Genomic DNA, 27,059 nt, shown 5'->3' with positions numbered 1-27,059 from the left:
AAAGCTTGGACATTCTTTCAAGCATCTCTCTTTGTGCAGAAGAAAGGAAGTCATACAGTTTTGGAACAGCATGAGGGTGAATAAACTAAGACAAACTGTTCATCTTGGGCAAACTATTCCTTTAAGACATGGTTATTTTTTCATTATATGACACTGAAACAAGCAGGCCATGCAATAAAATTAGCATGTAAGGAGAACACTGGGTCCTGTCGTCTTGTCATTACGAGAACTTCACATTTCACCCCTCCAATATGAATTAACCTCACTGTATGTTATTGTCTGCTCCCTCCCCTCCATTGCTTTCTCTCCCTCTCTCTCTCTTTCTCTTTCTCTCTCAGGGCTGAGTTCTATAAACACATTGTTCTGTCGGGGGGATCCACAATGTATCCTGGTCTGCCCTCTCGACTAGAGAGGGAACTTAAACAGCTGTATCTAGAGCGGGTACTGAAGGGTGATGTCGACAAGCTTTCTGTAAGTTTGCCCACTCAATACACGTCTAAGTGTGCCAGCCAACAAACACAAGCAGTCAAAAATAGTCCTTTTACTTCTGTGTATTAACAGCTGTACCGTAATGAATGTATTTGCCTGTCACATAAACAACTGTCATCACCATGTGTGAAGATTATTACTCATACCAGCGGCTTTAAAGAAGTCATATTATTCATTTTTATATTTTTTACTTTTTTCCCCAGGAGTTTCTCTTATAATGTTAATAACATATTTTTGTACCGAAAACAGTCAGAATTTCGCTTTCAATTACCATTTGCACTGATGCATCCTTCAGTAACAGTCTTTTTACAAAGCCTGCTTTACCTTGTGGCAGGTTCACAAAACAATCAACAGCACAAGGTTTTTGCTGATTTTCCCTAATTTTACTCATATTGTTAGCTATTTTTATCTTTTGGAAAAATAGTATCTGTACCACTTTATCGTAATTACTTCACGTGTCTGGGCAGGGAAAGTTTCTAAACACCCATTAGGAGTCATTATTGTGTAAATGTGGGCGGTCATGTGTTTGTGTTCAAATGTATTTGTTTGTCTGACCTCAGAAAGTGCAGAACAAGCCATTTTTGTACTTTAGCTTCAATAGAGTGCAACATTCTTGCTCTGGAAGTAAAAATCCTGTTCATTTTCTCCATAGGGCATTAGATAATTAACAATAACTTATGAAACTTCAAAGACAGACCTACCGTGAGTGCCGAGGTTGTTAATCGATGGTATATGCTTCTGTTAGAGCCATCAGTCTGTGCTATGTCAACTCTCAAAGCACATGTATGTTAGCAAATATCTGAAATGATGTTTTTATTCTTATCAACAACTTTAAATCAATAGTTTTATATTTTGCATCGCTTTTAATTTGATTACATGATTCGCTTCAAGGATTGTAGTCCATTTCCTCATTAGAGATGTTAAGTACACAGTCCCTTTGTCTTTTGGATTTTTAAATAACTTTTTGCTTCAAATCAGAGCTTGCAATCTTGTGACTCGCCTTGGAGCTGGTTGATTGGGTTCATAGCTCTTTTATGAAGACTTGAATGCAGTCCCAGTGGAAAAATGAATGGGATCACTTCTGGAATCAAGACGGCAGGCACTTTTGTGCTCTTCCAAGGATCTTTTTGGACTGAGTAGGAAGTTTTGAGTTCTGAAATTATAGTACAAAGAACTCTTTATCTCAAAATGTGACTCTCCCTACAGAGTCAGATATGTAGTAATGCCTCCTCTGCACCAGCAGATGGGGCTGTATCGCCTGCTCCTGTGCATACGCTGATAAACGCCATAAAATCTGTCTGGTTGAGCAGTTCAGAAGCCTGCTCAGCTGGGCTCCATCTCATTTAGAAGCTGGCCATTGGCCTGGAAAAGCATTTTGGGGAGCCTCAGAGCCGCACACATGTCAGGCCGCTATATATAGGTGATCAATTACAGATGGCATGGCCGATGTGGTTGAGTGGCATGTCTGTCTGCCTGTCTCGAAACTGTGTTTAAAGTGAATTAAAAACCCATTGAATTTATGTGAAAGCCTCCATGAGACCCCTTTCAGCCACCTGTTTATAGCATGTTCAGGGTATGAAAGTGGATGAACACCGATCGGCTCCAGAAGAGTTCACATTCACTGTACACCTCATTATTCTCCCATTTGGGTTTGCCGCTCTATTCACAAGTAGACAGTGTGCTTTTGATATGTATTAAAGAGATCCATTCAAAGCGTTTTCTGGTATGTGGGTCAGTGTCCATGCTGTTCCACTCCTCTGAAATTCTCGTCACACTCTCTGTTTAATACCCCTATAGAAATTCAAGATCCGGATCGAGGATCCTCCCCGGCGCAAACACATGGTGTTCCTGGGTGGGGCCGTGCTGGCTGACATCATGAAAGACAAGGACAACTTCTGGCTGACGCGTGAAGAGTATCAGGAAAAGGGCATGCGTGTTCTGGAGAAGCTCGGAGTCACCGTCAGATAAACATGGATGTAGTTCTCATAAAAACGGCCCTCGCATCTGTCAATTTATCTATTTTACATTATCCTGTCGTCACAGGTGTGGAGAGATGGGTTTGGATTGTGAAATGTGGTGGGGAGATTTTGTTTTATCCATTTCAGTTTTGTTTGGTCCTCTGTCTACTGACGTACAAGTAGCACAGCATTGTCATCAGCAGCCATTGTAGTTTCTATCAGCGCTTGTGTTTGTGTAATTTTAAAAGCATTTAAAGGAATATTCCGGGTTCAATACAAGTTCAATCAACATTATTTCGACTCGTTCCTTGTTTCTTAAAAAGAGCAGTAACAGTAAAGCACTTCTCCCGCTCTATTTTTTTTTTATTTCAGTTCATATGCTGCATCTATTTTGGGCATTAACAACAAAATAAATCTCAAAAATGTTAACAAACACTGTTGATTTATAACCTCGTAATTGTTTCCCCCTAGTTGTTTATTTTTTCACAATAAGCACAGTAAGCATATTACATCATTATGATTGTTCTTGGGATTTATATATATATATATATATAAATATATATATATAAATATATATATATAAATATTAATAATAGTGGTTAAGTCAAGTCAATTTTATTTGTATAGCACCTTTCACAACACACATAGTTTCAAAGCAGCTTTACAGAAGATCAGGCATTAACAGAAGATAAACTGTAATGTCGATGAGTCATCATTGTGTAATTAGATAAAATACAATTGTAAATCGTGTGTAAAAATAAGTCATTAAATAATAATTGTAAGTGTAAGGCACTTACAATGAAAGTGAATGGGGCCAGTCCATAAACATTTAAAAACACTGTTAAAAAGTATAGCCACTAGACATTAAAATCATGTTAACATGTATAGTGTTTCTGTCATAAAATCATTTACTAAGCTTATCTGTCTTAAGTTATATCCAATATTACAACTTTGTTGTCATGATAAACACTGTAATCTGGTAAACACCATAAAGCCTCCCTGAGTTTATCACACAAAAATTATGTTGTCACGTATAATGTTTCCATCTTGTGGCTATATGAAATGGTGTGTGTTAATGTTTGTAGCTGGCCCCATTCACTTCCATTGTAAGCGCTTTTTTAAATAAACATTGGATGAGTCAAAATTATTATACATAATGCTACAAATACTGAGCTTAACTTGTAATGAACCCGGAATATTCCTTTAACACAGTGTCCTAACTCATTGATTTTGGACCAGTGATATTTCACTGTAGGCACATACATACATAATTACATTTCAGCTTTTTCTGATTTTTGACTAAAACGTGTCCTAGACATATTCTTGACAGGTTTTATGATTTTCACACAGACTGTCTGTGCATGTTTCTGAGACACCATTATATCACTTCTGTTTTTCTGCAAATACGAATAGGCTACAAGCTGTGATGAATGCACACTGCACCCATTTCATGACTGGACTGCATGTCAGTCTGGTGAAAGAGGATCTAAATACTTTATCATATGTGTGACTTTAAGGGCAGAAACAAAGTGCATTTTCTTTCCCTAAGGGAAATAGATGTTCTGAGCCAATGTGACCACAACTAAACTGAGCAACCAAAAGTTATTACAGTTATTTTGATTCCAATGTGGTCATTGAGCTTTAGCCCTAGAGCTACAGGAGAAAATCTTTTGCTGTTTCTGTCCTATTTCCCTGTCCTCGTGTCATATGCTTATCCAGAATAACAAGAGGCACTTGTGCAAAAGTGTTTTTTAGTGTTTTGATAGATGGGACTGTGGGATTTCTGGTAAAGTATTTAGCAAGATGGCCAGTCTTCTATTAGATTGCTGTTGAAAAACTTCAGCATACTGGTGTCAGCATAGATCTGAAGTGTTTCAAGAATATATATATATGAGCAGAGTGATTTGGTTTGCTACCCTTAGCTTTCCAATAGTTTTTTAAGTATTGTGTTTTTTACATTTGATCTAGTCTTTTGCAGTGCTGTGTCTGGCATACAATAAAATAATAATATTTTGCAATGGTCAGTCAAACGGTTGCTCTTATTTGTATACTTGTTTATTTGTATTATTTTAAATATATCTTAACCAGTGCCATCACAGTTGATGTAACTGGATCTTTTTCTTTTTTATAGCAGTGTGCTGTCTAATGCTGATTTAAATAAAGAACATGATTTATACTTTTGGAGTGATTTCTTTTTATTTTAAATCTACATTTTGGTTTCATGCTTTATTAAAAAAGAGGACCGTTTAAATGGTCTTCTGTAAATGGTCTCACATTTCCGATGATCAAACATTTGCCTCAGCCTCCAATATGTGCATGAGATTCAGTTTTTCTATGGTACTGTGTCACATGGTCATGGGACTACCGGGGTGTCACAATGGTATTCTTTTCTTGAAGTATGACTGAAATCATTGTAACTGTTGATCGTGATAACCAAGGCAGTTAACTATTGCCAAGTGACCGGAGCTTACATGAGTGTAAACCTTCCTGATTACTTTATGGCATCTGAGACAGACTTTGATAAGGTTTGCAGATTGGTGCTTATGGGCCAATAGTAAGAGCTGCCAGTAAAGTCACTGTATAGAGAGCATCTCTGCGAAAAACACTGATTTAATAAGAATGCTTTTAAGCAGCCCAGATTGAAAGTGATCAATAAGGAATTTGGGCTGTGACTGGTGAACATACCCCTCAGTTCTAAAAATACGTGTCTGGTCCCTTGATCAAAGTGTGTCTAATCCTCGGCTTTCCTTCTGAGTCAGAAGTTAGACAGATAAGGAATCTGTGCTGCCACCTTTGACCCTGATTACACTTTTGGAGGAAGTGGTGCACTAAAGTAGCACTTTAAAAGCTTTTGTTGTGTAATGGTAGACATCACTGATCACATAATGTGAACAAAAACTAAAAATTAAAAGGTGCATTTTTTTTCACAAGATGTCTCTGCTGTGTCAGTACATAGTACTATATTACATGTATATAAATAGTAGTTATATTGTCCCTTTAACTGTATTAAGAAAAACTTGTCTTGCAAAATAGCCAACTTTGTATTTTGTTTGTTTTGTTATTACTTAATAATAATTATTGATACTTGCTTATTGTAATTCCACATAGGTTTACTGACATGTATATCCATTCTCTATGAAACCCATCAAGAGACACTATCTGAGATCCCTCAAACTTTATGAAACTTAAAAAAAAAAAAAAAACATTTTTATGAACCAAGGGCATCCATATGATTTTACAAAACATATAGGATAATAGATATTACCTTTCCAGTTGTAAATGAAAGGAAACAAACAAACAAAAAAAATATATATATATAAAAAATGCAACATTTCCATAAGTCAAATTTTTATACTATATTAAATAATAAAAATATAAAATACATACGTTTACAAAAAACAATTTAAATAATAATAAATGTATAATAATAATAATAATAAACTAATATTATATTTTATAATTATATGAGAATTATAGTATTTAGCATATAATAGCTGGTATTTATTTATTTTTCATATGTAGTTCTAAAAATATTGAAACATGGTTTAGATTTCTCAGAATTGTTTTTGTGTTTATAAAATTTCCCAAATAAAATCATAAGGTTCAAATTCACTGCTATGACTTTGGAGTGAAAAATAATATTTTTGGGGGGTGAACTATCCCTTAAAGGAATAGTTCATCCAAAAATGAAAATGTGCTGATAATTTACTCACCCTCAGGCCATCCAAGATGTATCTGAGTTTTTTCTTTGACGTCAAAAAAATGGAGTACATTCACTTGCATTGTTTAGAGGAGGAGGCCTGAAATGAAATCCTAAAAATCTTAAATTCTGTTCTGATGAAGAAAGAAACTCAAAAACATCTTGGATGGCCTGAGGGTGAGTAAATTATCAGCACATTTTCATTTTTGGGTGAACTATTCCTTTAAGAGAAATAATAATACAAATATATGTCTAATGGACAAATAAGCAATCCACATGAAAACATCTTCATAAAATGTGTTTACAAGATGTGTTTTATGGCGACCCCTCTGAAATGTGTTTAGTAATATATTAATATTTTGGCCACCCTCTGGTTTAAAAGGCATTTCGGCCTGCAGTGTGACGTCATCGCTTCCGCCCTCTCTCTCTCCCTCCCTCCCTCCGTGTGCTGCTGCTGCTGCACTATAATCCAACATGGAGTAATCAGAGATGGGGCTCGTCGGGGCCACCCTCAGCTACATCAACGCACACTTCAACTAAGGGATTTTTCGGAAATACGTTGAAGCACTCTATAATAACCACACTGTGGAAAATCCTTCGGGAGACCTGTCGATCCATTTAAGTTGTTGTTTTTATTCCAATATCAGCAACTGGTTAGATCCAGTGAAAAAATAAAAGAAGAAAAGAAACGAAAAAAGACGGAGACGAAGAGAGGAGAGGAGAGGAGAGGAGAGCGCAAAACAATCCAGCACCGCAAGAAAGAGAGTCAAGAAGACATTATAGCTGAACGAAAAGTGAGGGATTATTTGGACAAGAGTGGCATAGAAAATGACGAACGAAAAGAGATCACCCATTGTGGGATTTTTTTGTAGGTGAAACAAGAAAAATGATTGAAGAAACACACCCAAACGAGTGAGTACCTGGAAAGAAAGCTTTTTTTAATTTATGGTTTTGTAGGATTTGTCTTTGGTGTGAACATTTATTCTCACGTCAGACCTTTTATTTTGTGCTCGCATCAGAAGATGGTGCTGAAAAAGTTTGCTGAAATGTTTAGTGGTGTTGTCAGTGGACGGGGGGGATCGGGCCCTCCACAGATAGTCTGAAGAAGGGAGGGAGGAAGATGGAGTGGGGGTGGATTGGAAATATTTTCTAAAGGGGTTTGATGTTTTAAAGGCCCTTCGTGTTTACTCGTCACCTGTTGTTTTACACCGACGAAGCCTTTGTTTGCTTGTTTATTTGTCTCATGAATAATTCAGCTCGCTGAAATGATTTCTAGTCATAAAGTATTGCATTTGCGACGAAATTTTTGTATGTTTTGGAAAGTCTGTTGCAGTGGTCGGGTCTATCCGCCATTTATGTATTTCTCTGGCGCTTTGAATCGGTCTCATTTGCCTGCAGCGCTTCATTCATAAAAACACCATTTGACTTAGTTGGCTCTGTGACAGTGCGTTATATGATTAAGAAATATCGCCAATGGGCGTTTGCTGCTCGGGCTGTTTATTGACATAGATTGGCGTTAATAAGGCATGTAAACGGAAGACTTGATGTATTTATAACTTAGTAACTAAATGTTAATTTACTCCGTTTACCTGAATAATATATGACGTTTTGTAAATTCGCCAATGAAAATATGTAGGGTTTTTATGGGGTTTGAATCATGGTTTATCAGCACATCTTCGCGTTTTTCCTATCCAGGCCTTATTTATTTGGCTTATTCGCAGTCTCGACGGGAGGCCAAGTCTTGTTTGTCAGTGTGAGAATGACATCTTTTATTTACTATTGTCATGGCCTTCCGTGACAGAATTCTTCAACACACGTTAACAATAGTGGCCTTGCGGGTGAACTGGAGTCAGTCTGCCAGCGCTTGTCAAACAGAAGGGCAGAGGAGTTGTTGTTTGTGCTCATTCATAAAATCTGTAACCTTCAGTCCGCTTCATTCATGACTGCAGCCGTCGAGCCAACGACCAGATCGCTTCTGCGATAGCGTTTAAATGTATTTACTGACGCTTGTTATTATTTCAAGCTCCTTAATACGTTTTAAATATTTTATTTGATAAAACGTTTTTTAAATGTTTAGATTTTCACAATTTAATTTATTTTTTATTTTACCTCCTTTTCTCCCCAATTTGGAATTACCCACTAGGCCTACTTAGTAGGTCCTCGTGGTGACGCGGTTACTCACCTCAATCCGGGTGGTGGAGGACAAGTCTCATTTGTCTCCACTTCTGAGACAGTCAGTCTGCTTATCTTATCACGTGGCTAGTTGTGCATGGCACCATGGAGACTCACAGCATGTGGAGCCACATGCTACTCTCCGCGATCCACACACAACTTACCACATGCCCCATTGAGAGCGAGTACCCCTAATCACGTTCACGAGGAGGTTACCCTTGTGTGACTCTACCCTCCCTAGCAACTGGGCCAATTTTGTTGCTTGGGATACCTGGCTGGAGTCACTCAGCAGCCCTGGATTTGGACTCATGACTCCAGGGGTGGTAGTCAGTGACTTTTATCAAACATTTAAGATTACATTTGATATCTAAGGTTACTTAAATCCAGCAGGGGCATAGAAAAACCTGGGGGAAGTGTCCCCCCTTATTTTCAGCCAAACCAAAGTCCATCCCCTGAACTTTTTCAATGGAAAAATGTGTTTACCTCTTGTATTTCATACAGCAAATGTGTATATGTTTAAATGCACTGGTCTGTCCCTGACGAGCTTGTCGTGTAACTCCATGTCAGTCACAGGATTAGGGCTAGCTTTTGAACAACTACCTGCCATTCATGTTTTTACTGTGGTACTTGATACTTGTGGTATCTGTTGAAATTTTTTGATTATGATCTTTGATATTATTATGATGTGATAGCTTGCATCCCGTTGATTGAAGCTTTCTTTTAAAGGGATAGTTCAAAAATGAAAATTCTCCCATCATTTACTCACCCTCATGACATGTGTATGACTTTCTTTCTTCTGCTGAACACAAATTAAGATTTTTAGAAGAATATTTCAGCTCTGTAGGTCCATGCAATGCAAGTGAATGGTGGCCAGAAATTTGAAGCTCCAAAAAGCACATAAAGGTAGCATAAAAGTAATCCATACGACTCCAGTGGTTAAATCCATGTCTTCTAAAACGATATGACATGATATCACATCTTGAGTTTTTGGTGATTCTCAGCAAGGTTATTATCGTAAATGAAAACAAAATGTAAAATAAATCTAAAAATAAAAAATCAACATAATTGGAAAAACTGAAACTAAACTAAAATACATTTTCAGGAAATTTCAAAAAACGAAACTAAAATAAATATAATCTTAAAAAATTATATTTTGTTTTCGTTTTTGTTGCGATAGGTTTTAAAATGTTTAAATCCGGTAACACCTTAACACGAAGATGTCACTAGGTGGCGATAGCACAAGCCTATTACCCTCATTACATTAGCAAAGACAGAGTGGGAGGGAATCACTACAGTACATAATGGAGAGAAGCAAAGCAGGTAGAAAACTAGGGTGACCAGAAGCCGGTCCCGGTTTCACGAGGTGTAAAAAAACACCATTTCTCCCCAAAAATTAAATAAATAAAAAAGTAATAATAATAATGTCCCGGTTTCAGCTCTTAGGCTCACGGATTTTTTTTCCTTTGAAATTAAATATACTCAACGTCCTTATTGGGATCATGTCTGGTATTGATTGCAGAGAAGGGATGATATTTTATTGCATTGTATGATGATTTGGCGATATCATTCTAGTTTTTAAGCAATCCACTCAGAATCTTGTTACCATGACAATGACTTATGCATAACGTGCAGTAGTCACGGGACCCAATAAGCTTGTTACATTGTGGGAATTGTAAGCAGGAGTGGCTGTTATTTCTTATGAGTTGTTGGCTGGAGTAGGGCTACATGACCATGACTAAAATCATAATTGAATCATTGAATAATTTCCCTTGATTTTGTAATCACGATTTATAATATTGATTAATACAAATTTATTGCATGTCATATTATTTATGCATCTACACATCACAAACAAGATGAGAACTTTGTTCCTGAATTACTTAATTGCTGTTAGTGGTTGACCAATATATGCCGAGGCGATAAATCGGCCAATACTCAGACTTTTTTAATTATCATATCAGCCAATACATTTTCTTGTTTGGCCGATTTGTTTCTTGAGGGTGCTGAGAATCGCCTGCTTGAATGTGAAGCGCCTGAGACATGTTAGTGACCAGTCATGGTTCGTTTTGTTGTTACTTGCTGCATTTGAGCTCATAATGTTAAAAGTGCTCACCTGTTTCATTCTCCTTCTCTCTCCTCATCAGTTCCATGTAACTTCTAACTGTCTTGTCTAATGATAAAAAGGCAAATATCAATAAAACATATCATATAATGTCTGCAAATATGAGATATCTCATTTAAACAGATGCAATAAACTAACCTCACACAACTTGAGCAGATCCAGTATCCTGTTGAGCGCTCATAAATCTTCCTCTGAAGCACGTATTCTAACAGTCTCCCCTCAACAGTTCCCTATAACATTTCTAATGATAAAAGGCAAATATCAATAAAACTTATATTATATACTGGCTGCAAATATGCAGATATATAAAAAATCCAGCATTTTCTTCTCATTCATCACTCATCTAATATCTTCCTCTGAAGCGTGTATTCCATCTGCCAGAATCAAAACTTCAGGATCAGGATCAAAAGTTCCTCTCATTCACAAATCATGACAGTCAGTCTGTGTCAATCCAAGCAGGCAATCCAGGCCATTTAAACTGTCAGGAGATTGCTGCTCGCTGGATCCGCACAAGCACACGAGTGCAACTTCAAGGCCGAAACCAGGAAAACGCTGCTTCCGAAAGCCGTATATGGAGGTACAATGAACTACAATGTTTCCTTAAGAGATCCATTCATTCAAAACAGATGTCGGTTAAGCCATTAACTGATTAGGCAGCATGGCAGCAAGTCAGCTGCCTATTTTTTCGGATGCAGCCCAAGGTAGAAGTGTTTCACGTGTGGTACAAGAAAATGTCATATTCACTATGCAATATATGTACAGTTGGTTTGATTCTGTATTTTTGGAGTAAATGCGATTGCTAACGTGGACATGCCATCCATGGTTGCTGGACTACTGTGTGAACTGTTTTTTCCTTCTTCCTAATATTTTAACAATTTCTTCATGTGCAAATAAATTACAAAACTTGATGACTAAGAAATCTTAAGAAACTGCTATCTACCATTTAAAATACAATATTCTTTTTTAGTTTTGTGTGAAATTGAGGAAATACAGTGCTATTTAAGAGTTCATTATTATTATTATTTGAGCAATTTTATGTTTATTTACTAAATTAAATTGTGTGATATTTCGGCATTGTATTGACTTATCGGCCATCCTGCTCTCTGAATATCGGCATCAACCGTTAAAAACCGATATCGGTCGACCACTAATTGCTGTTTAATGCATCATTAAATCAAGACAGTGATTTATCGGTCAACCTTTTTTCCTCTTAGCAATATGAAAAACAACTGTTATTCAAATTGTGATTAAATTAGATACAGAAAGCGAGCAAAGAACACTCCTTTTATAATCAGTGGAGATGTCAATCACTTCAGTTCAGCGAGAACTCACTGACTGAGTTCTGCACTCTCACCAAATCTACCGTTATAATCAATGAAGCTGTCTACACTTCACAATATATTTCTTATTTACATAGTTTCTACGCCTTGTGGTTTATAATGAGATCAGTAGCGGGAGTGCAGCGGAAGAACTCCGTCTGTGAGCGGGTGCTGAATGGATTTCTTCTGCGCCAGTGACCTAAATGAATAGTTCACCAAAAAAGAAAATTCTCTCATCATTTACTGACCCTCATGCCATCCCAGATATATATGAATGTCTTTCTTTAGCAGAACACAAATGAAGATTTTTGGAAGACTATCTCAGCTCTGTAGGTCCACACAATGGGTGTAAATGCAAGTAAATGGGTGCCAACTTTTTCAATCTCCAAAATGCACATATAGCTATCATAAAAGTAATCCATACGAAACACTTGGTGTAAGAAATAGACACCTTTATTGTAGATAAAGTAGATACCTTATTAGCTTATTACCTAAGGACTGCGATACTGTTTCAACACAAAAGCAGTTTATTCAGTGGGCTAAGCAATGAGCTCGGTCTGAGGCATCTCCTCCATTAACTTGCTTTTAAACTGATTCAAACAGCTGTCCTGGTTGACCATTCCAAGATGGCGCCGCAGTTGACGTATTCAAACCAGCCGAATGAGGCATCTATGCAGGGTGAGAAATTAACTTTTTTGCCCACCAGCCACAGTGGCTGGTGGATGCCCAATTTTACCAGCCACTTATATTTTTTACTAGCCACTTTTTCCGGAATTCAAATTTATAAAAGAAAGTGCACTAGCATATTTTGAATTGCTTCAATCATTTTTTTTATTATTAATACAAAATTAATACATAATAAATCAATAAAAAGTGATGTGAAAAAAGTCACTTTCGTCTTCTTCAGAGTCATCATCATCTTCAGATGTCTCCTTATCATCTTCAAGTTGGCTCTTCTTGGCTCCTCTTTCCATGAAAGCTCGATAATAAAGCAAAATACAGATAGGGTTGGAGATGAAAAGTTTAACTGACACGCAATCGAGCTCCGGAGCACTCACGGTAGGCTATCGGCTCCTATCCTCGCGGCTGCTAAAACTATCGCTAAACTAAAAAAACGATAGCTATCTAGCCATCACAAAACACACAACTTCAAGTTAGTAATTTAACGTTACTTACTTGCACATCCAAACGTAGTCCCGAAAAGGTCTGCCCTTTTTGCCGATCGCATGGACGTTTCTGAATAGAATTCTCATTCGGTCCAACTGCGCGGATTGCATAGAGCAGATAGCCTTTATTGCCACACTTTGCTCCTGGGGTCCCGTCTTCGCCAGCTGTATGGCAGTGCACTTGATATGAGACTTGGATGACTCGTGCTCTTTTATTGACTCTATTTTAAGGTTAGTTGTTACTCTAACGAACGAATTGTTTGCATTTTCGGACGACGCATAGGTTCGACAGTAAGTAGCCTACAGTGCATGGACTGTTCGACGGGAAGGTAGGCTAACCATTCCCTCATTTTCCCTTCGTCATCAATGCGCCACTTGTTCGAGAAGTACCTTCTCTTTTTATTTACTTCGCCCTCAACAGTTTGTACAGCTACTGCTGACTCCGCGGCGGGCCTCTTAACACCGGGTATATGTCGCCACATTTTTTTAATTTTCCTTTCGTCTGTACTGTATGTAGGCCTACCTCAGCTCAGCTATATGTGTCACTGAAAACCAATCAAATTAGTTACTCGACAAAAGTGCATTATTGTTACTTAGCAACAGCATTCTTTGACAAAAGCTGTCCAATCCGTTACAAGGAATGTTTTAAGTAGTAACCAATAAAAATATGTTTTACAGTCTACCCGCCACTGTGGCTGGTATACAAGGAAAAGTCACGCGCCACTTTGAAAAAGTACCCGCCATTGGCTGGTGGCGGGTGCTAATTTCCCACCCTGCATCTATGTATGTATATATATGCCCCTTTCGTTTACATCACACAAGAGGGTGCATGACCTCAACCCTCATGAAGTTTTAGTAAAATTTTTAAATATTGCTCTATGTCGCTTCAGAAGGTATGAATTAATTAACTGAGTCTGGATTACTTTTATGATAGCTATATGAGCTTTTTGGAGCTTCAAAAATGTGGCATCCATTCAATTGCATTGTATGGACCTACAGAGCTAAAATATTTTTCCAAAAATCTTAATTTGTGTTCAGCAGAAGGATGGCATGAGGGAGTAAATGAAAAACAATTCTCAGTTACTCATTGTTTTAGGAAGTCTGGCGAATCAGTTGTTTCATTTGCAAAATTGGCAATATTTAACATCAGCATTTGTCTTTCTTTCTTTTGATCAGACATGGTCAGTGTTATTGTCAGAGAAGAGCATCCTGTTTATGCATAGTTTTAAAATTTTCCAACAATAATTTTCAATTAAGTTTCCATCTTTCATTTGAACTTTGATTAGTAAAGATGAACTTGACATTTGATGTGTTTTGAGTGTTCATTTATGATGAAAAAAATCTTGAAGGAATTGTTCATAATTTTTAACCAATCCTAAAGGAATCAGATAAGTATCCACTATGAATATTTTAGGGTCATATTGATAATCTGAAATGTTATTATTTCATTAACAATCTATTACCGTTCATTTAGAATTTGTTTCTTCTTTTTAAAAATGATGCCTGCAATAAAGAGCCATGTATGACACTTTTTAACAGCTTTGTGACACCTGGGGGGTGAGGTGGTGGGGGAATAAAAGGGATGGGTGTACATGCAGTGAAAATCAGACCAATGCTATGCAGACCTCTGCTGTGGTGGACAGCCACATTCTTCAAATATAAATTCAGCATCGTGGTTCATTAAAATGTACTGCCTGATTCTTGGAGGTCTGTGTCTGGATCTGGGTCTTGAAGTGTCTAGTCTTGGTTTGGATATGGGTCTGGAGGGGTCTGGTCTTGACTACACCTGTATTTATCTGCCAGTTATTGACTGGCATATCTGTCATAAGCATGAAACTGCTGGTATGAAAAACCACTTGATTTATTTATAGTCAATTATGTAAATATTTTGCATTGTGTAATGTTTATAAAAAAAAAATCTGTGTGTAATATTAAGAAACACCTACCAAAATAAATTAAACCGAAAAAGCACGTTGAACATCCATAATATGAATTTGTAATGTTCTATCATAAAATGCAAAATGTGAGTTCTGTTGTTTAGCAAAAACAGAAAAAGAACCTTTTTTCCCCCACATCAATCATCATGTTATCATACATTTAAAAAAAAATTAAATTCAAATCTTTTTTGGCACCACGAAGCCCTGGAAGTGACAGTGAGAATGCAACTGGCCCTGGCACGCACTAGCACACCCTAATTTGGCCCGATAGTGGAAACGTGGCTATTGTGTCTTATACAAGTTTGCACTTTCACATGTACCAACAGATCCAATCCACGTTCAAAATTGGGGCCTGGGTAGCTCAGCGAGTATTGGCGCTGTCTACCACCCCTGGAGTCACGAGTTCGAGTCCAAGGTGTGCTGAATGACTCCAGCCAGGTCTCCTATGCAACCAAATTGGTCCTGTTACTAGGGAGGGTAGAGTCACATGGAGTAACCTCCTTGTGGTTGCGATTAGTGGTTCTCGCTCTCAACGGGGTGCGTGGTAAGTTGTGCGTGGATCGCGGAGAGTAGCATGAGCCTCCACATGCTGTGAGTCTCCGCGGTGTCATGCACAACGAACCATGTGATAAGTTGCTTGGATTGACGGTCTTAAAAGTGAAGGCTGCTAAGAATTGTCCTCCTCCACCCGGTTTGAGGTGAGTAACCGCGCCACCACAAGGACCTACTAAGTAGTGGGAATTGGGCATTCCAAATTGGGAGAAAAGGGAATAAAAAAACCAGACAAAATGCCAAGCAACAGCCTCACTCACATATACACAAACACAGACAGACCAGTCATGTCAATGGTATTGATCTTAGTAATGATGTTCCCAAACTAACATGTTTGACTCTGCCAGTAAATAGAACTGAAGACAACAATGCAAAATGACTTTCAGATAAAGTCACCCCAACCATTCCCAATCCCCTGCCACATGCAAGAAGAATTGATTTCAGATCCTCATTTTCTCTCTGACTCACAGGATCAGTCTACATGAACTGTCAAATCCAATAAATAAAATGTGTACTCTCTGTCCATGGCTAATTATATTGCAGTAGGCCTAACTAAAGGTACACTCTATCTACATTATCTGTTATTTTACATGTTTTAAATAATTCTTCATTTTAAATCAGCTATGGCACTTTAAGTTTTTGAAGTGGTTTTAGTGGACCAGTGGAGAACATTGATTAAATGTTTATCTTCTACTTCATTCTAGCCCCTCCTAACTTCTTTTTCCAGTGTGTCAGTGTCCAATATACTTGACATGCTCGCTAAATCTACAGAAATAATTAACCTTAATGTCTTAAAATGATGAGTCTTCAATGTACAAGAGCAATCTCGGCAATTTAGAGCCTCATGCCACTCTTCCCTTTAGTTTGATGTAATATTGATAATGTTGGCCATTTAATTCCCTTTAAGAGGGTATGGAGAGCATTTTGTTGGACAGTATTGCTTTTCCTAGCTTTTTGTCTGTTGAATGGTTTATGTTTCTTGAAGAAGAATAAAAGGAGGATTGACTGTTAAGCTGCCATGACCAAACTTGTATTTGTAGTATTATAGTATGTATTTTGTATTAGTTTTGATTGGTGTCCTATAACCCAGCAAAACAACATAGCTTGGTTTTATTTTATTTATTTATCTTTGGCCAAATACTATTTACTGACATATTTTATTTTGTGTTTGTTGTTGAAATGAAATAGCTCACAGTATTTTGCCATAAAAGTCCTACAATACTGTCCTTTTTTTTTTTTAAACTTTCCCTGTCCTTCTAAGGGAATTATGATTTCTAAAATGATGATACTCTAATATTTGTATTTGTTGATCTTAGTCACATGTGTCCACACAGATGTCAGAACATAAAAATGTGAAATTCAAATTACAGTAGGTTTAATTTTCTTGAGCTAAAATTGGTCTGTGCTGACAGAAATTTGAAACTCTTCCCCCAGTGGTCAAAGCGGTAATCGTTGGTAGTCGTATGGGCTCATGTGAGCTCCATTATCCAGGTAAAGTGTCCACAGAAAGGTGCCGAAATTGTTTTCAGCTGTAAAGGCTGTTAAACAGTGAAGAGAAATGCATATTTTACCAACTGCACCCCCAACCCAAACCCCAAACCTAACCATCAGTCGAGTGCAAATGTAATATTAGAGGGAAAACTGCAACCTCCAAAATAATAATCAGTGACGAGAGCGATTACTTCTGGTTTCAACATGCTTCCGGATGTGCCACAGGTGAAGGTAAACACGCTGGAGCTGATGCAAAAATGTCTGATTTTGGAGATGACATTTGTCAGAGAGTCTGCATAATGTGGCTGATCCTTGAGTACTGGAACTCTCAGAAACATGCCGACTTCCTGTGTGATCATGTTGCAGATTAACATAAGTCAAGCTCAATGAAGTAAGTTTTGGGTCATTTTAGAAGTCCAAAGTGTTATTCTCGCGTTATGTAATAGATTGGAGCTGGAAAAGATGTACAAGTTAAGTGAGTTTTTCCCCCCTTACATTCTAGATAGCCTATTGAGCAACAATATAGGAACATTGAGTCAGTAATCTGTCTCTCTAAGAAAATACATTGTTTATATATAACATTGAAACATTTCGAATGTAGTAGCTTGAGTTCTATTGCCAATGTTTAGCCCAACATATTTCCATTTCAGAGTTCAAGAACTCCTTTTCTTATTTCCCCAATATCTGGCATCCTGTGCTTTTATAAAAGTGTTTTACATCCTGTGGAAATGACACAAGGGCCAAATGCTTCCGCCCAACCTTCCAGGCTGTTCATTTTTTATTTGATTGTTTCCTTCAATGTTTTCTTGGTCAAGCCGAGTAGTAATATGTGATGGTTTATTTGTGTAGGCCATTCTGTTGTTGTAAAGCAGCCTGTCCAAACACAGCTCCCCGTCCTCAGGAGAATGGATGCCTTGTCAACTTCTCACCCCTCTGTAGTCCTGGTGAGAAGGGAGTACAGATAACTCCTCTGTCACCACCCAGACAGGAAGCCATTATCTGCGCTTTATTGAACCTGTTGTTCTTTTTCATTCAATACGCCCCTCCTGAAAAGCATTGCAGAGCCAAATGAGGTCTTGTGAAATTCACTACTCTCATATGGAAATGTGCATGTGTCCAGTGGAAGTCAAGTCAACTGCACAAGGCCTTTTATTCAGTCTGCTTCCACAGCCCAGTGATTGGCCATCCGAAAACAAGCCGAGCGATAACGAGGGGAGTTTTGCCAACATATTCCCAAGACAGTAGATAGAATCTGCCAAATGTCTCAAAATCAGGATTGAAACTGAATATCAAATGCAATGGGAGAACTGGACATGAACAATAGCAATGGTGTTACATGCCACCATTATTAAGAGCACTCTTTGTGTCCTTTCTGGCCTTAAGGGTTGGTTTTCCCCCTTCTCAGATGGAGAATGTGGTTGATAAGACATTAAGAGAAGATCTATGGCTGGATAGTACTGTGTTCAGAGAGTGCTGCTTGTTACGATACATTTGTGTCTGCTTTTATATATTTTTTCCAAACATATGTAATAAATGCAATTCAGGAAATTATATCACAGTTGACCTGTTTTGACTTGGTTTGTTTAGGTTTCAAATGGAGTAAAACTGGCAATACAATAGAAGTGGGTCCAGTCCATAAATGTTAAAAAAACACATTATTTCAAAAGTATAGCCACAAGACATAAACATTATACTTGTTAACATGATTTAAGTGTGATAAAATCGCTTGCTAACCTCATCAGATTAAAGCTACAGTGTGTCCAGTATAACTAAAGTAAACTTTGTTGCCATGACAACGTAATGTGTCTAAACCCTGTAAGAGATTTTATCACACTAAAAGCAGCTTTTTTACTACACTATCATGTTAAAATGTATAATATCTACGTCTTGTGTCTATACTTTTGAAACGGTGTTTATGAACTGGCCCCATTCACTTCCATTGTAAGAACCTCACTGTAAGTGCGATTTTACTTTTTTAAAGTAAATGAGGGACGAGTCTAAATGATTTTCGACAAATGCTGTTGATTGAGCCTAACTTCTATTAAACCCAGAATATTCCTTTAAGATGCATACTCTCACATGTATTCAAGGTGTAGGGCAAATATGTCATTACTTTAACTTGATGGAAATACGTCTTGACATCAAAAACCTTTTGAAGATGGTAGTTTTGTTGGTAGAGATAGAACGCATACTGGCAACCAAGAATACAGAGTCTCGACAACCAAAATTGATTCAATCGCTGTAGTTTGATCTAGGCTTAAATAGCAACGGACATCAAGATTTTCATCAAAAATTACTTTTGGGTTGTTTCTCACCAAACGAATGGCTTCAGAAGACTTGATGATGCATGAGTTGTATTGACTACTTTTTTAGTTCCCTCAATTGAATTGAGTAATGGCGTCTCCAAAACTTGTGTAATTAAGTTCACTTTCCTTGGTGATAATATAGAATAAACATAACTTTTTAAGTTAAGGTAACTAGATGCAAGTAGACTTAACTCAAATTTGCTATTTAAATGTTGTTTCTACTTAATCATTTGAATTGAATAAACTCTGATTTAGTTCCTACAAAAACACAGCTTAAATAAAGGTCAATCATTAAATAAACGTATTTCTCTACAGAAATGCATATACTGTATGTATTACAGTTGCACATGCACAAGGAGAATGTCTTGAAATTACACAAAACAACATCAATTATTCTAGAATAGAGCTAAAACCTTTTTGAATTCTTAATAACTACTATTTAAATAGCCCCATATGTTCCCTTTTACCAAGGACAAATAATGAAATAATTCAAGTGCAATGCATTATGTGTATTCACCGTAGCCTCCATTTTGTACTCAATAGTTTGAGTTATTTACACTTAAAATCTTAAATATATGGATTTTAAGAAAAATAAGTTCAAGGAACAAAGATTTTGGCGTTATGAGCCCAAAACTTGACATTTCAAGCAATGTTTAATACATTTCTCAGGTAATGACAACATTATGGTGTACAGTGTAACATCTTAGTTTGTAAATTATGAGGGAATCTTCATTTTTGGGTGATTTATTCCTTTAATCGTAATGCGAGGGTTGTTTTCCCCTTCCCTCTCTTGTGTAGGTGGCTGTGAGTTGGGCCGGGCAGGGTTAGAGAGACCTTATCTAAGGAAGTAACAGTCTGCGCTTATCAGGTGTGGTGCAACTGTTTAACCCACTTGACAAAAGGGGCGGAAACCGCTTTGCCCCACACACACACACACACTCACACACACACATATATATATATATATATATATATTTAAAGGTGTTTTTTTTTGTTTCTTTTCATGTGTGTGGCCTGAAAGTTGTCAGGTGGCTTGCTTCTAAGACAAATGAGTTTATAAACCACTAAGAGTATTTACAGTATGCATGGAGCACATTTCCTTGTATGAGTACAAAGGGAGAGGTTTTAATGTTTGAATGAAATCTCCACCTTGGGGCCTGTGTATTTGTGACTGTAAAATTATATGAAAGGCTTTAAAGGAATAGTTCAGCCAAAAAGGAAAATTCTTTCATCCTTTACTCACCCTCACTTTGTTCCAAACACAAATGACTTTCTTTTATGGAAAAATTTGTTTTTGCTTTACACTTTTTAATACCGGCTAAATACAGCTGTAAACGGGGTCCAAGACATTTTGTGATCAGATCAATGAAACCACGTATACAGAGGTTGTCAAAAAGGCATGTGACCACATCGCATTTGAGGTGTGAAACAAAGTCTGTCCCCAATGCGTATGCATGATTTTATGCATTACACTGCTGCCACATGATTGGCTGATTAGCCATAAACGTGAATGAGTAGGTGTACAGGTGTTCCTAATAAAGTGCTAATAGCGGAATAATAGTTAATTTCAATTAATACCATTCAGAAATGTTATAGAACATTAGCATCTTTTTTCGTATTGCTTTTGCAACAGTTAAATATAAGGAAAATGCCAAGAGAGATCATGTGTTCCAGTAATTTTTACCATTGTTCTGAGGGTTTTAGACACTTCGCTTTGTGTCATGATTAAAAACACCCCTTACCCATTGCAATGTTGTTCTATTCTACGGGACTGAGATATTGATACAAAAAGGAGAGCAGACAGCTCACTTTAGCTGATACAGTGGCTGCATGGTTGAGTCCCATCCCCCAGGCTTCACGTGTTTGCCCAGAGAGAGAGGGTTGAGTCCTCTACTGACTGCACTGAGTGTTGCAACACTCATGTGATAAATGTCATGTGTTCACATGTCCGCTGCACAACTGGACTTAATATTGAGGACATCCTGTTTTCCGGTCCAGATTGTGCTCTTATAGAGCTGTGATGCAACTTCGCGCCTGCTGCTAGTTTTTTCTCTTATCTTTGCTGTTCTCTTTCAAATATTCAGGTCTGTTCAATGGACATTAACCCTTAAATGCACGGTCATTTTCCCAATCACTCGTACGTATTCTGGTCTTTAGAGTCCCTGCACTTATATCTATTAAAAATGGATGGACAAAATGCCCAGATAGTGCCAATTGTTTTTTATATTTTCAAGCCAATTAGAAAATAATACAATAAATTATATTTGATATATTGTGATGTTTTATGTTTCATAAATCAAAGAGATTATGCAACAATGCATTTGAGAGTTAAAGGGATAGTTCACACAAAATGAAAATTCTCTCATAATTTACTCACCCTCAAGCCATTCCAGATGTGTATGACTTTCTTTCTTCTGCTGAACATGAACAAAGATTTTTAGAAGAATATTTCAGTTCTGTTGGTCCTCACTATACAAGTCAATGGGTATCAAAACTTTGAAGGTCCAAAAGCAGATAAAGGCAGCATAAATGTAATCCATAAGACTCCAGTGGTTTAATCCATGTCTTCAGAAGTGATATGATAGATGTGGGTAAGAAACAGATCAATATTAAATTTATTTTGTACTATAAATCTCCACTTTCACATCCTTCTTTTGTTTATGGCGATTTGCATTCTCTGTGCATATCATCTCGTGCATAAAATTATGTTTTCTTATTATGAAAATGTCTGAAAATTGGTATTCCTTATACCAGGTGTAAATGACAATCTGTCTCAAATGACCGCATGTGACCGGATCACCCTAATTATTAATATCAGGTGTAAATAGGGAGTTTTTCACACAATGAGCATGTTAAATTCACTACATTGAAAGCCTGTTGGTATAGTGCTGTTCAGCCGTGATGTTAATTTGTAGGTGAACCCGGAAGTCTAATTCGCCATGGGATCCCTCAGGATTTTCCTATGGGTTTTTATAATGGGGTCAAAATTCACATTTGAGATTTGAAAGTTGTAATTTATGTTGTAGGACAAATCGTCCACAAATCGTAATGTGTAGCACAGACCTTTTTTTTTTCATAAATTCAAAACCCCTATTATTGAAACACATAGGAAAATCCAAAAGGTGCTATATAATCGATTGGAGCCATTTTAGCCAACTCTAATGACTTTCTTTTATGTGCGGAACACAAACTAAGATATTTTGAAGAATGTAGCTATGAGGTATTTTTGTCCAAGGAGAGAAAGGCAGCATAAAAGTAATCCATATGACTCGAGTGGTGTAATCCATGTCTCCTGAAGATATTCGATAGCTTTGAGTGAGAAACAGATCTAAATTTAAGTTCTTATTCTCTTACTGATGAACTGCAAATCTGAACTCTGAACTCTGAATAGAGTTGTAGTGTTCATTTCTCCTGAAACTGCTGTGATGGATGGAAACCAAGCTAAGGACTAGGACGTGTAGAAGTGGAAGTTGATGGTTGAGGTGCTAAACACAATTAGCTATTTTTCTGAAAAGCTACAATGAAAAACACATAGTTACAGATGCACAAACACTTCCCATGTAGCACTCAAGTGGTCTTTAGGAACAGCTCTCCTGTTCACATAATGATTGATGGTTAAGATGTAGGTGTTTACATAGTGTATAAGCTCCAAGTAAGCTCTCAGTGTGCATGTAGGTGTGTTGTTTGATGTAAAGGGGCACAGTAACTAACTGTACTGGTGCATGTTCGGTTGAGCTCACACCCTGGGCATGTGTGGGTGTTGTTGGTCGTAGCTTTAGCTGGAGGTGTAGGCGAGCTGGAGCTTACGGCAGTTGGAGATTATATTCTCTGCACGTTACACTGCAAGAGATCCACAAAAGCAAGGAAAGCGAGGGAGATTGCTGTGCTGTAGGCCGCCAACTGAAGGCAGAAATGGCTGCTTGTGGATGACTCATACTCCTGCACTCTGAGTGTTTGTCAAAGCGACTGAATCATACAGTGTGTGAAGAGGAGGCTGGAGCTTTCTTCAAGCTTTCTCGCCCAGCCTGGATGCCAAACTGGGCTGCAGACATGCTAGTGCTGGTGGCACAGCCTGGACTCTGTCCTTGTGAGCTCGCCCGGAGACGGTCACCCCGCCGATGCCGTGAGCGTTGCTGCAAGATACGCAGAGATGACCGACGACAGCCGGTAAGCCCAGTCAAGGCAGGTTTTTCTGGACTGTTTTGATGTCAAGTGCCTTGTGCTTTCTTTCTCTGGCTCTGTCTGTGTCTCAATTCTGCGGGATCTACAGCCTGTTGCTTCTTTGTAGGCTGAAACAAAACACAAGCCACTTTGAATGGCAAAGGTTGGCGGTGGTGGAGTAAAATTTGCGTGTGTGCGATCAAAACATTATGCCATTGTGTCTGTCACAGGTTGAAGATGAAGATGGTGGCTTTTAAAAGCAATAAGCAGGCCCATTTGGAATCTGTTAACATTTTTCACATTTTCTATGCCGATTTCGGTGGAAAGTCTGTGAAATTCTGCAGAATGTTCTTGGCTAACAGGGTGTGTAAAATGTGTTAAATGGAACTGAGAGTGCTACACCCTTATTGGTAGCCCAAAGCATTTAAATTAGCCCAAATATTTGACAAAGGAAATGCAAGGGTGTGGAACCTGTAGAATTTTGTGAATGATGAGCATTCCTATTTTGCAGAGATTTCTGCATAGTTCTGTTTGTGCAGATGCCGTGTGGATCTGGCAATAAGTAATAAGAGGCCATGCGTACAGTGATTTTTCTATGGCTAAAGTAAAAGTTCTTTTGACAAGTTCATTTGCCTAACTGTAGACTATTTATGGCTGCCAGGCAATTTAGTGTAGAATGTGCGTTTAACATCTGCTTTGAACACGACTCATCTAAAGACAATTTAGTGTCGGAAATTGTGAAACAATTATGTCGCCCAGGGGTGCGTTTGTAACTATAGTCTATATTGTGTTGTTTTAAATGTGCTTTAGAAATAAACTTGATTGATTGATATAGTGACAGGATGCCATCTATAGTCACAATTACCATTTTTACCAACATAGTTCAACATATATTTGTAAACAGCATTGCAAAACTGTGTTGTTGGAGCTACAGCTCTCCACCTTAGGCTGATTAATTTCCACATGTTTGAAATGAGTTTTCTTAACTTAAAATTACTATGTAATTGCAACATAAACACTGTGTAGAAAGAACCTGGTTGACTCTTTTATTTCTTTATGTGCTAACTAGTAAAAGTGAATGTTAGCACGCTAAATACATGCTGTTGGAAGCACTACAGAGTGTAATTAAGTAACTATGTATTAAACACCACAAAAAGTATTTATGTAGTCCAACTCAAATGGATTAAGTAACTTCCATTTTAAAATTCAAATGGGTGGAATGCAAGGAAATCAAGTTGTGACAATATGTTCTATAGTTTTGTTGCTTGCATTCATTGTAGTTTTGTGTATCCCCTTTTGGGGATCTGATTTATGTTTATAATGAATTTTAACTGAACTACTTAACAGATGACTAACATGAGATACAGAACATAAAGTACAATGTTTTAAGAAGGAAAGGAGTGGTCTGAGCAATAAACGTTCTCTAAGGTATAACACTGTTTTATTTGCAAGGGTGGACACCAAAAAGATAATTTTAGATCAAATTGAAGCAAATGCCTGACCAACACATTGCATGCCTGTGGTACTGTTGAACTTACTTAACCTGCATTCTTGCGTTATGTGCATTGTGTTGAGGTAACTAACCTCAGTAATCAAAGGGGCAACAGAGTTTAAACTGATTCAGTTAATGGTTTGATGAAGTTCCTTTACTACACTAACAATATTGCAATGATTTTTGCACATGGTACCATAACAGTACCATGGTTTTTAAACATGTGCCAATCAATATCATGTTTGTTTTCGTTTTTTCGACATGTACAGTACTATGGTAATACCATGTTTTTTGGGCATTTACCATGGTATTCTTTACTCAGAGTACAATGTAAATACGATGATAAATAAAAATGGCAATCATACATTACCTTGGCATATACTACAGCACTATGGTATTACCATCTGATACCATCATGGTACCATGGAATCTCCACAGTACTTTTTCATATTGGTAGTAGCCCCCCTCTTTTTTGCTGGAATGTTCGGAATTAAATAAGCACAAATCCTTAGCCTTATATTCGTTGATGTGGTTGTTTAGATTGAAATGGAAATTCTTTAGGAATAATGTCTCCAGCATCTCACAGTGACCTCGATCACCCAAGCTATATTTGCACTCACAGGATTGAATTAATTTGGAGCCACGCTGTCATAATTCTCTGAGTTGTCCATTGTTGATCTCATTGAGTCTCTGGGAAGAGGTGGCAACATATCATTTAAAGCTATGAGAATGTGGACAATTCCACATTGTGTGGAAATCATTATGCCCTATTGTAACTGCGGTGCCCCTGATTGTAATCAAATTGTGATGGAGAGCCTGAGAGTCGGTCTCCATCATGGGATTTTAATGTGTTCAGAAGGACTTCTTTATTATTTTACTCACCATTTTTCACACTTTTGGGGGTTTTTATTGTGCAAATGTTTTTATCCTTCACGTTTAATGTATTTATTGGTGTTTTAACTCTCATTTATCCCTTGTTCTTATGTATTTGTTCAATTATATTGTATTTAAGAGTGGGGAGTTGAGGGTTAATTTTATTTAAAATAATGGTATGTTTTTTCAGATGTGGAAAGACAAGATAGATGAAGAGTTTTTGAGCACATGGAAGGTTGCTAGGGGAGGGGAGTAAGTGCTGATCTTAGTACCAAAAACAGGTCTAGTTTTTAGACTTTTTTTTAAATGGAACCTTGGTTTTATATTCATTTTGAAATACTTATTTATTTGCACATTTTGCATACCTCCTACCAAATAAACATATTTTGGAATGCCATTCCTTCTCTCCGGTGTGATTCTCCTTGGGACTGCTCTGGTCCTTATCACACAAATAGACTAAAATATGGTGAGACAAATCCGTCACTCTCTGCTGACTTAACCCCAGTTCCTCCACAGCCTGCCACCCAGCACGTACACTAAAAACCCAACCACTGGGAATCTGCAAAACATTTAGTCAATTATACTTCTGTAAACTGGAACTTTCAGACCGTCGTCAATAAAGAGCAAGTTGGTATTTTCACTTGCTGTGGCCAACCAAAGAATCTCTATGGTTGTCTTTGGCCTTTTAAAATGGTTAGCTTGAGAATACTTTCTTTAAAGATTTCTGTAAAGGTCATTTACGGAGATTATTTTTGGTCAGTGTTTTCTCACCTGCATTTAAATAACCGATGAGTCAAGTAGGTCTGAAAAACCTTTGGGGGGGATGACACTTAAAAACAATGGCTCTATCGCAAAACCTATGTAGGACGTTTTTTGAGGTATCTGTGCTCCTGGACCATTAGGCTGCTTCAAAAAGTAGATTGATCCAACAAACATGTTTTTCTGAATTGGCCTTAAGAGAAAGTCAGATGAGCAACATGTAGACAGCATTCAAGTCCCAAGTCCCTGATGCATGTGCGGTACAAACATGTGATGAGGAGGAGGGCAGGGTCCGGGCAGGGCCGGGCCAGGCCATGAAGACACACGGCCGGCCCTGAATCGGGCTAATCAGCTGGGAGGGGGATAAAGATGAGCCGGAGGGGCCAGTGCGAGAGAGAGAGAGACGCACGGCCCTGCTTTTATGTTTATGTTGGTTTTAAGATGAGTTTGACATTAAAACTTTATATTTAATGTTCAGCCGGTTCCCTCCTCCTCCTTGCCCATACTTATACTGTTACAGTTGTGCCAAAACCCTAAATGGAGGAGGGATGCGCTGTCGCGA

At 37.7% G+C, this 27,059-nt stretch overlaps 2 protein-coding genes across 2 annotated transcripts in view; both read left to right on the top strand.

Annotated features, from left to right (window-relative positions):
• LOC127660992 (actin-related protein 2-A-like) overlaps positions 1 to 4,614 on the top strand; it is a 29,347-nt gene extending 24,733 nt beyond the window's left edge. Inside the window, exons 8-9 of the mRNA XM_052151508.1 lie at positions 339 to 471; positions 2,287 to 4,614. Coding sequence (XP_052007468.1) covers positions 339 to 471; positions 2,287 to 2,457 — 304 coding nt within the window. The 3' untranslated portion in view covers positions 2,458 to 4,614. The remainder of the gene's footprint in view (positions 1 to 338; positions 472 to 2,286) is intronic.
• A 2,017-nt stretch (positions 4,615 to 6,631) lies between these two features.
• Positions 6,632 to 27,059, top strand: part of LOC127660991 (sprouty-related, EVH1 domain-containing protein 2-like) — a 54,713-nt gene continuing 34,285 nt past the window's right edge. Inside the window, exon 1 of the mRNA XM_052151507.1 lies at positions 6,632 to 7,059. Within this exon, the coding sequence (XP_052007467.1) occupies positions 7,034 to 7,059 (26 nt within the window). The 5' untranslated portion in view covers positions 6,632 to 7,033. The remainder of the gene's footprint in view (positions 7,060 to 27,059) is intronic.

Source organism: Xyrauchen texanus, chromosome 20 (assembly GCF_025860055.1).
Source record: "Xyrauchen texanus isolate HMW12.3.18 chromosome 20, RBS_HiC_50CHRs, whole genome shotgun sequence".
NCBI classification, from domain to species: domain Eukaryota; kingdom Metazoa; phylum Chordata; class Actinopteri; order Cypriniformes; family Catostomidae; genus Xyrauchen; species Xyrauchen texanus.
The sequence above is the reverse complement of the archived record's forward strand: the minus strand, read 5'-3'. Positions and strand labels throughout refer to the sequence as shown.